This window comes from Lactuca serriola, chromosome 6 (assembly GCF_051521515.1).
Source record: "Lactuca serriola cultivar US96UC23 chromosome 6, Lser_US96UC23_V15, whole genome shotgun sequence".
Classification (NCBI taxonomy): domain Eukaryota; kingdom Viridiplantae; phylum Streptophyta; class Magnoliopsida; order Asterales; family Asteraceae; genus Lactuca; species Lactuca serriola.
Window position 1 is genome coordinate 157,761,674 of NC_136413.1, and position 11,394 is coordinate 157,773,067.

Here is an 11,394-nt window from a genome sequence, read left to right on the forward strand (position 1 = left end):
CTATTCAGTAAGCAAAAACATGCGCGATCAAGTGTCAAGGAAACTACAATTCATCACCATGACGTTCAATAACGCCATGCATGGATGGGGGGCGCCCGCATGACTTGTAAGTATGGCACACGTTCTTTTAATGCCCACTCCGAACAACCTAGTACCACCTTCCTTACCTTTAACATCAATGTGGTCCAATGATCTTTTTAAATAAGAGCTAGGGTTAAAATTGCTTCTCTTCTTGTTCATATACATACTCAATTGAAGAATTGGAGGACCGGGTGAAATCTCTGCTAATATGGATTCTCTAATCAAGGAAGCCTTTTTATGATAGCAATATATATATATATATATATATATATATATATATATATATATATATATATATATATATATATATATATATATATATATATATATATATATATATATATATATATATATATATATATTGCCAAGAAACTTCAACAAGCACTACAAACTTCAATGCCATGTAACTACAAATTATAAGGTTTTGTCACCTCTCCAACTATCTCCCTATTAGGCGGAATTTTTTAGACAAAGTACTAGTTTACAGATCGACCATATAAGAAAACTTATGCTTGATATCAATTAAGCTTCCTTTCAAGACTTTCATTTCAAGACTGTAATGTTATATATCCCAATAATTGTAACATTTCAATCTCTAAAAGCCATTACAAATCATTAGACCCCTTCCATTCCAATTCCATTTTTGTAACATCAAAACGGTATTAAATATTTAATTTCCAACCACACACAAGTTTATATATGTACTTTTGAGCTTTTATATGATTAATCATTCTCTTCTAATAAGTAGAGTTTCATAAGGCATGTTAGCCAATTTTGTATATACGTTTTCGAATCTAACAACAAAGATCCGTGTTTTAATGGATCATCTACATCAAAGTGAAGTAAGTGGAAAGATGAAGAGAATAAATCACTATCACTTAGAGGGTGTTTGGATAGGTAAAAAAGAGGAAGCGTATAGCTTATTGTTTATCTCTATCGCTATAAGCTAAGTTTAAGTGCTTGCATAGTAAACACTAAAAATCAGCTTATTGTGTTGTTTGTTTAAGAATTTTATTAATTATAAAAAATTAAATTAAATTAAAAAAAACAACACACACATAATCATCTCCCACCTCCCACCCCGAATACATTTAGAACGTTTGGTAAAAGTAAATAATCTATAAACTAACTTTCCGTAATTTAGCATTCGATAAAATAATTTATCATAACTTAAAAAATAACTTATAATTATCAGTTAACCCAATGCTGCCCCTCCCCCCCCCCCCCCCCCCCCCCCCCCCCAATTATCAGTTAACCCAATGCTGCCCCTCTCCCACCTCCCAACCCGAATACATTTAGAACGTTTGGTAAAAGTAAATAATCTATAAACTAACTTTCCGTAATTTAGCATTCGATAAAATAATTTATCATAACTTAAAAAATAACTTATAATTATCAGTTAACCCAATGTTGCCCCTCCCCCCCCCCCCCCCCCCCCCCCCTCTTAGAGTTTAATGGTTTTTGTGTTTGAATTATCTTTTTAGATATCAAAAAAGTCCTTTTAGGAAAAGATAAAAGGTGAAAGATGTTTGGTAAAAATACTTTTAAAAGTTATTTTTGAATTTTGAATATAAAAAAAATAAACTTTTTGGAAAAGTCAGAAAACATAATTTTGGCCTCTCAAAAGATAAGCCAAACACCCCTTGACTTTAGATTTAAAAGTTTCCTCCATTTCGCCATATTAATTTACTAATCATGACATCTTATTTTTATTCAATTCAATCCAATCTGACCATTAAATTATCTGCTTCGATACAAACCGGATTTCATGCAAAAGATGATCGCTAACATTTTAAAATACTAATCATCTTGTCTCCATATACTTTATTTTAAACGTTACAGCCAATCCATGATTACTTGCTCCAATTTAAATAAAAAAATGCATCATAATTGCCCATTATCAAATTAAGTAAACTGATGAAATTATTGTTTTATGCTATTTTTAAATTTCAAAACCTTTTTTTTATAAATAAACATGATTCCTCCACTCAATCATTTGGATTTTCATGTTATTAAATTAATTCATGGAAAACAAAAACTTATGACGATCTTTTTATAAGCAAATATCTTTATTTTGTTGGGATTACATTAAAATAGGAAAACCCAAAAAGGTCTAAAATCAAACAAAATAAATTCAGACATAAAAGGTTTTTATGTGGATTTATTCAACAAAATTGAATTATTATTATTAAGTTAAGTTATTAATTTAAAGCGTTTGATATGTTTAACTCTAAATAATATATATTTTATTTTTATGTCAAACCGATTAAATAAAAAAAGAGAAATTAAATATCCTCCTACTTTTGTTCCTACAAATCCTCCTATCAAATTAAATGATTACATGTGTCATTTTATTATATTTAGATATCATTAAATAAACATTAAATATGACACATGTCATCATTTAATTGGTAGAAAGGTTTTTAGAAACAAAAAATAGGAAAATATTTGATTTCTCTTAAAAAAATATCAGTTAAAAATAAATCAAAGTTGTTAAAAAATATATATATATTTTTTTGATTTATACAATTTGTAGAACTGTTTTATCCAAAATTTAAAATGTTTTCATAAATAACATAGCTTTATACTATATATAACACATTACTTCTGTATCGACAAAATAAACAAGCTTCTTATTCAACCCTTATTGGTAAGGACAAGAAATTATTCGTTTCGATTTAAAACTACTTTAAAACATTATCTATTTATCGCTTTTCCAATTTTTGTTATGATAATCTTAAATAATCCACTTACTATTACGTAAATACAAGTTTAGTTTTAAATGATGCCTCCACTTCCCATTCATTAACAAACAAACATTTTAAAAATCATGGCCGGTGGTGGCGGCACCAATCAATGGCTAGGACCGGGCCATCATGGACCCACGGTCGGTGCCAGCACAAATTCTCTATACATAGGACCCTTCTTAGCCACATGTTTAAATGTTTAATCAGCCTCGCTTTAAAACTTAAATAATTATATTATTTTAATATTCTGAATTTAAGCGCTATATAACACACTCTTGAAACCATTCACAAATCACACTTTACCAAGTCACCCATCTCATCCTTTGACTTTTAGCTTCAAAGAGCTCTAAAAATGGTGAAGTTGACAATCGGTAGCATTGGTGACTCTTTTAGCGCAGGTTCAGTCAAGTCTTACTTGGCTGAGTTCATTGCTACCCTTCTTTTCGTGTTTGCGGGTGTCGGGTCAGCTATTGCTTATGGTATGTTACATTTCTTTCTTAAACCATATAAAATGAAAACATGCATTCTTTTCATTACAATCTAACGTATAATGGAGTTTTATAAACTTTTCAGGTAAGCTCACAGCAGATGCAGCACTAGACCCCGCAGGATTAGTTGCAGTGGCAATAGCCCATGCATTTGCACTCTTTGTTGGGGTTTCAATAGCAGCCAACATCTCCGGAGGCCATTTGAATCCAGCTGTCACCTTCGGATTGGCTATTGGTGGTAACATCACCATCATAACCGGTCTATTTTATTGGATTGCCCAACTTCTTGGATCCGTCGTTGCATGTTTCCTCCTACAATTTGTCACCGGTGGCTTGGTGAGTTTTCATATATCATATCTTCGGTGCTAAAACAAGCTCTGATTCAAAACATTGGATTTGTATTTACTTATTTGGAATTTGACAGGCCGTTCCAACCCACGGAGTTGCTAGTGGCATGAGCAGTATTCAAGGAGTTGTGTTTGAGATTATCATAACTTTTGCTCTGGTCTACACTGTCTATGCCACCGCTGCTGACCCTAAAAAAGGATCACTCGGAACCATTGCACCCATCGCAATCGGCTTTATTGTTGGAGCCAACATTTTGGCTGCTGGAGCTTTCAGTGGTGGCTCAATGAACCCAGCTCGGTCATTCGGCCCGGCTGTTGTTAGTGGAGACTTCTCACAAAACTGGATTTACTGGGTCGGCCCACTTATTGGTGGTGGGTTGGCTGGATTAATCTATGGTGATGTTTTCATTGGATCGTACGAGGCACTTCCAGCCTCAGGAGACTATGCTTAAGTATATTCTTGTTCTACTCACTTTCTTTTGGGTTTGTATTTCATGTACTTTTGCTTAAAGGTCGAGGATGTAACATCCTTATTGTGAGGGCCATTCAAGAATTGTGGAGGGCAGGGTAAAATTAAGAATTGTAAAATAATCTTATGTAATCTTGAACTTGTACTCGGTTTTTCTTGGTTTCTTTGGAAAAATTTCATGCTTGCAATTTCGAAATGTGAATAAAAAAGAAGTTCCCATAATATGCACTTGTAGTTGTTGGTTTACAAATTCTTCTGTCGCTATTTATTTCTTTAAATAACGTACTATCGCAATTAATAATTAAATATTTTTGAACATATTTGAAATATAACAAAAAGGAAAGAATAACAATGACAACCCTAGAGTATACGGATGAACTTTAGAACCGGACCGCCGGTGTCAATGTCAGCTTCGGTTCCGGTTCTGATTTTTCAATTATTTTTTTTAAACTAGATATGTTGTAGAAGCTATGTTGTCTTCCCGGCCTGTAGATTATCTAATATTTTAACAAAAATATGACTTTTTACATTCTAAAATGATGTACAAACATTAATTTACATTCTGTAAAAAAAATAAGTAATTCCGACCTTATATGTCTGAGTTATGCGTATTTTAAAAAACGAGACATATTCTAAATAAACAAAATGCCGAAACGGAAAAATCACAACATTAATATGTTTAAAGTTGATTCAATGTCTAACCTATTCAATGATATGTATTAAGCTATTATAATGATCGATGACTAGTGGTTTGAGTTTTGATTCGTTTCAAATCAAAAACAAAACTTACACTGTCAAGAGACAACACCAAAATCGGCATATTTGGTTGCAGGGACGTTTGTGCTCTCATCAATCGACAACCGATTAGTAATTGTAGCGTGAACTATTTTGAGTGTCTCGGGTTGAGCCTGTGGATAGAAGATGACGATGATTATTCCTTTTGATTAACATATGATAAACAGACTAGAATAAATAAGGTTTAAATTTTGTTAGATGTTAATCTTACAATGGAGCATGAAATCATGATTTTAAAGCATTGAGAAAGTGGTAATGATATTTCATTGCCTTTAAGATCATAAATATTTGTCTAACGTGTAATAATAAGAAGATGCAGCACAAACAAGTTTTAGAACATGTGAAATTAATAAGACAAAACTGTAAGAATGATCCCTGTTGTGACATCCCCATTTTCACGGCCAGAAAAGACCGATTTTGTTTATGCTTTGTAAAAATCAGAGTACTTCTTTTCATAAAATGTTGCGGAATTTGTTCCCAGAAAAACATGATAAATACGTTATTAAAACATTTTCGAAGGAACGTATTTTATTCATTTCAAAACGTTTGGGATGTCATCATCAATACAAAAACATAAGCATAAACAGAACTTACTTTTATTTACACTAGTGATCTACATCTCTTTAATCTCTCAGTGTAATGTGACTTCATAACAACACCTGTGACATAAATAAACTGAGTGGGTCAGGTTGGGAAACCTGGTGAGCACATAGGGTTTTCAACCCACAATTATATAATTATTATTTTTAAACATCAAACAATCAACCCAATTACCCATTCCCGTTATCCTCACATTACGTCCCTAAAACATCTAACACAAGGGACCTAGTCTAAGGACTATCATCGGGATGGACACTACTGCTAGGGGGATTCCTTAGCAATAAATATCCTAAAGGCAACCATGTAGGGGATGGAGTACACCTGGTGAGCACACAGTTCAAATAAACACACAGTTCGAATAAACACCTACAGGTTGCGAGCCTGCTAGTGTTCCACTGGACTGTGTAGAATAGTCCGTGGTCGTCATCTATACTCCGCTAGATGACTGGATCATCAATAACATCTATAACGAGGCCTCTCATTATTTCATTTTATCACACAGCAACTAATACATCTATCCATGTTTTACCCCAACATTTTCGTAGATATAAAATAAATATACAGTTTAAATCATTGAAAACATGTATAAAAATGTTCATCCAGCATAGATAGGAAGTATTCAGGTAATATGCACACATAGCACGTAATTTATATAAAATACTTCATATCTATGTGTAAGCTGAAAGTAACTATGCACTCACAACACGTAATATATATTAAATACTTCATATCTATGTGTAAGCTGAAAGTAACTATGCACTCACCTGAGTAGGTGGTGACTCAGCACTCGGACAGCGCTTCGATACTCTCAAAACAATTTCCTTCGATAAAACCTAGTATCAATACCACTAGGGTTTAGTCTAACGATAACCGCGACAAACTAATAGTTTGACTATTATTATTATATAAACGTTAAATAACACTCAATACAACTCATAATAATAGCCCAAATACTCATTATAAGTTCCTAATATTGTTACTATATTAAAACATAAGTTATACTAAAGATAGGGTAGGCATAGCTCACTTACAACGGGTTTTTCGCAAAACCGGGCTTTGCTGGAGCAGCGTTCCCGAGCCGAAAGGCTCTTTTCTCGGGACTCCGGGAGCCTCGGGGCTTCCTTCGGGTGCTAGGGAGTTTACCTAGGATTTTAGGGGGGTTAGGGAGGCTTAGAGAGAAGTTCTAGAGTGAGAAATAAGGGTTTGAAGGTGTAAGAATGAATGGAACCCGGCACCTCTCTTTATAGGGGTGCTGACTGACCTACTCGCTGAGTAGGAGGACCTACTCGCCGAGTTGGTGCACGTGGCAACCTTCTGGTGGTGCCACGTGTCCAATTCTGGTGGTGCCACGTGTCCAATTCTGGTGGTGCCACGTCACCCCTATCGCATATCAGCCTTCAAACTTAGAAAAATCATAACTCTCGCATACGAGCTCCGTTTTCGACGTTCTTTATATCCACGTGTAGGTAAAATCAAGATCTACAACTTTCGTTTAGACTCCGTCGGCTAGTTCTCGATCGATCTTAAATTTAACAGTAGGAGGCGTTTAGAATGTTAAATGACCGCGAAGAATTCGTAACTCCTTCATACGGACTCCGTTTTCGTCTATCTTTTTACCGTTGAGTTCCTGTTAATGAGATCTTCAACTCTCATTTAGGTCGCGTAAGCCAAAACCGCTCGAACTAAAATTCGAGTTTCAGACTGTACACTGCTAAGCCGAAACTTTGAAAAATCATAACTGCCTCATACGAAGTCAGATTTGGGCGTTCTTTTTATGGATTTTCTCGTTTTAACATACTCTATGACTTTGGTTTAGACTACTAAGGCTAAAAAGTCTTCTATCGTAAATTCACTTTTTTACGCCTCCCGGTGTCGTACCGGTTTTGCCGAAAAACTTCGACGGGCCATAACTTCTTCGTTATAACTCGGATTTTAGCGTTCTTTATATGTACGGAAACCTTGTGACATATTATACAACTTGGTTAAGATTATTTATTATAAATAATCTTTTGTCGAAAATTCGTTTTCGACCCCTATTGCCTCTAAATTGACTAGCCTGGATCTGCGGGCGTTACACCTGTGGTATGTCAAAACTAGCAAGTTTGGTCCAAAAGCGTTTTGGCTTGCAAAGATGGTCCAATAGTTTGGTTTTGTTGCAAGTATGGTCCAATTTGATTTGAACTTTTTTGTATTGACGATTTTACCTTTTATTATTTTATTTTTTAGGGTAAATTACACCGTTCGTCCCTCGTGCAGGTGCCAAAAAGCACGTTTAGTCCCTATTTTTAAAAATTAACTCGGATAGTCCCTTGTTTGTTTTAAACTTACACACTTCATCCCTATTCATATGAAATGACTATTTTGCCCTTAATAATTTTTTTTTCATTTTTTATTTCTTTATCAGTTTAAATTAAAAATAATAATAATAAAACAAATATCCTCACCCCTCCCCCTCCCCCTCCCCAGCTTCCATAACAAGATTCGAAAGCTCCACCACATGTCACCGCCAGCTCCTCCGACACCACCACCTATCAGCATCAACACCTATGTCACCACATCCTACCAATGCAAACACCTTCCCTTTCCTTTCCCCAGTTTTCTTCTAACTTCGTCTCCTTCTTCTCACCCATTCCTGACAACCATCCAAAACCCCAAATCGGACCCCAAACCACCATCCCCTATCTTCGTTCTCCCCATCTGTCTTAAGAACACTAGAGACCATCACCAATTTCAATCTATCTGCCTCTTGGTGAAACCCAATACCATCCTAATAATCAAATTGATACATCTACTGCTCCCATAGAAAGTTATTTCGATGAATCATATCCATCACCATCGAAACAGCAATTCAATATTTGAAACTTTAAAATACCAACTAGATTCAATCAACACAAATGACACCCAAAAGAAATCAAAAGCACGAGTTCACAACATCTCATTGCAATCGAAGTCTCAACATATCTTCATCTCAAAGTCGAAATAAGTAAACCGATCGAAATCAAGTCCAAGATGAATCCATCGAAATAAAATCAAACCTAACATTACCTAAAACTCAAAATCAAAATTAAAATCGAAATCAAATTCAATTTCTAGATTTGATGACAATGAAGAAGGAGGAAACGTAAAATCAACATCGAAATCAAGTATTTCTCTCTGTATTGTGGTACATCTTCATCTCACCTGTTTCCTCTAGTCTCCTTTTTCCCTTTCATCAATTCTATCTCCCTCAACCTATTTCTCTCTCAATACAGTGTTACATCTCCATCTCACTTGTACTCTATCTTGATATCGCATCTGAACATATGCGTGTGTAGGTGTGGGTGTGTGTCTGTTTTGGGTTACTCTATTATCTTTGATTAGTAACAATAGCGTGAGGGTTTCAGAACTGATTAGGGCAGATGGGTTGGGGAAACTGAGAGTAGGTGATGAACAAGAATGCAGAGAGAGAGAGGCGTCGAAGGTAATGGTAATTTGCAGTTAAACTGAGAGAGATAAAGATGAGAGAGGGTTGTTTTTTTTAATTTATTTTTTGTAAATTATAAATAATAATAAATAATATTATATTAGTTAAAAAATAAATATCCAAGGGCATTATGGTCATTTTAAATGTGGCGTGGACTAAATTTGCAACAAAAAAGCATATTAGGGACGAAGTGTGCAAGTTTTAAGCAAACGAGGGATGGTCAGAGTTAATTTTTGAAAATAGGGACTAAACGTGCTTTTTGACACCTACCCGAGGGACGAATGGTGTAATTTACCCTATTTTTTATTACAATAATTAAAAAACTATTAAAAATAAAAATAAAATAAAATACTTCTCTCTCTCTCTCTCTCTCTCTTGTTGGCCACCATCCAACTTCATTCCCCTTTAATCTACAGTCCAACATCACCACCCTTGAAACAAACTCCGACCGTCGGTCAACAACACCGCTAATAATCACGGATACCAAATCTAATGACACTAATTCAAAAGGAAACCCTAAAATTTAAATTAAAAGCAAACCAAAATCAAACTTGAATCAAACCTTGAAAATAAAAATAGATTGAACGAAATTTAGATTCCAACTATCACTTAATACCAAGAAAAATAACGATCAAACTGGAAAAAGAAACCCAAACCATTTTTCTAAGAAACAACATCAATTCCCAAATAAAAGAGTTGATTTTAGTCCTCGATAACAGCCTGTATCAAACCAGGAAAAGAAATCAAAACCATGGTTATAAAAATCCTTCATAAAACCCAAAAGACCTGATTTCAAATGGAAAAAACAAGAAAAACCCTACATCAAATCCCAAAAAATCACATTACCGATTGGAGATTAGGGTGATGGCCGTGTATCACAGAGATGATGTTGGAATCAATTTTTGCAATAGAGAAATACAAGGGTTGTGCAGTTATGAACAAAGGTTGGATCTTTGGTGGGTTTGCACATGGTGCAAAATATATACGAACAACCACCACTACTCGAAAAAGACGATGGTTGAGGGAGAAGGAGACACGACGAACAGATCTGTTACAACTCGACCTCGTACCCCGTTGATCCTGTACATGGTGAACTCCAAACGTTACCGAAAACTGGAATCCACCAGCGCCATCTTCGTCTTTGCCTCTGGAAACCGAAATCACCACCGCGACTGATTGCTAGGCAATAAGTTGTCTTCTCCGGTGGTGGTAAGTTGTCTTCTCTGGTGGCGGTGGAAGGACGTTGGTGAAGGGGAAGAAATTTGGAAAGCTTAAGCCATTGTAGACGAATGAGAAGTAAAGAACGATTTGAAACCAATTGAGAGAGAGAGAGAGAGAAAGAGGTATTTTATTTTTGTTTTATTTTTAATAGTTTTTTAATTGTTGTAATAAAACAAAAAATGAAAAATAAAATAATAAAGGGTAAAATCGTCAATACAAAAAAGTTCAAAACAAATTGGACCAAAATTGCAACAAAACCAAACTATTGGACCATCTTTGCAAGCCCAAACGCTTTTGGACCAAATTTGCTAGTTTTGACATACCACAGGTACCATTCTTGCAATTTTGTCAATTAATAAAGGTAGAAACTGAATAGCACGCAGAAAAGAAAAAAGTTACAAAGATCATAGATTATGGGCATGAAGAAGAAGGTGTCTCTTTGGAAGGGAGGAATGTAGGAGACGAAATAAGTGGGAGGGAAACAAAAACTTGAATAAAATAAATATGAGGGATCCCTAAAAATTTAAAGGATCTTGCGCCCAATGAAAATTTTGAATGAAATAACACATTTATTGGTGTGATTATTGGAAAACCGTACCAAAAAATACATTTATTAGTGTGGTTTTGAAAAACCGCATCAAAAATGCATTTATTAATACTGCGGTTTTGGAAAATGGCATCAAAAAATACATTTATTAGTGTGATTTTGGAAAACAGCATCAAAAAATAAATTTATTAGTGCGTTTTAAGAAAACAGCAGCAAAAAATGCATTTGTTAGTGCGGTTCATTAATCTATTGATGCAAAAGTGTTTTAATGGTGCGGTTTTAGACAACCACCACACCAACAAAAAAAACTCATTGCACCAAAAAATACGTTTTGTACCAGTGTAAAATAAAATGAAGTACACACCAAATTACATTCTAGAAAAAAAAAATATAAGCAATTATGACTTCATATTAGCAATTTATGCACATTTAAAAAAACATGAGACATTAAAAAAAACAAAAACAAAAAGATGCTAGAAATACAAAATACACAACATTGGTATTATGTCTTTTCGGGGTCTATATCTAATTTAATATCTAACCAAAATATATGTTTGTATTGTCTAAAATAAAGTATAAACCTTAAATTACATGTTGGAAAAAAAATTAATTAATTCTAACTTCATATGAATGAGT

General features: G+C 34.4%; 1 protein-coding gene across 1 annotated transcript; it reads left to right on the top strand.

Annotated features, from left to right (window-relative positions):
• The first annotated feature begins 3,110 nt into the window (after window positions 1–3,110).
• LOC145057164 (putative aquaporin TIP-type RB7-5A) lies at window positions 3,111–4,354 on the top strand. Its single transcript, XM_079004948.1, has 3 exons — window positions 3,111–3,307; window positions 3,402–3,652; window positions 3,741–4,354. Exons 1-3 carry the CDS (start codon window positions 3,181–3,183, stop codon window positions 4,113–4,115), a joined length of 753 nt encoding a protein of 250 aa, XP_078861074.1. The 5' UTR covers window positions 3,111–3,180; the 3' UTR covers window positions 4,116–4,354.
• The last annotated feature ends 7,040 nt before the right edge of the window (window positions 4,355–11,394 follow it).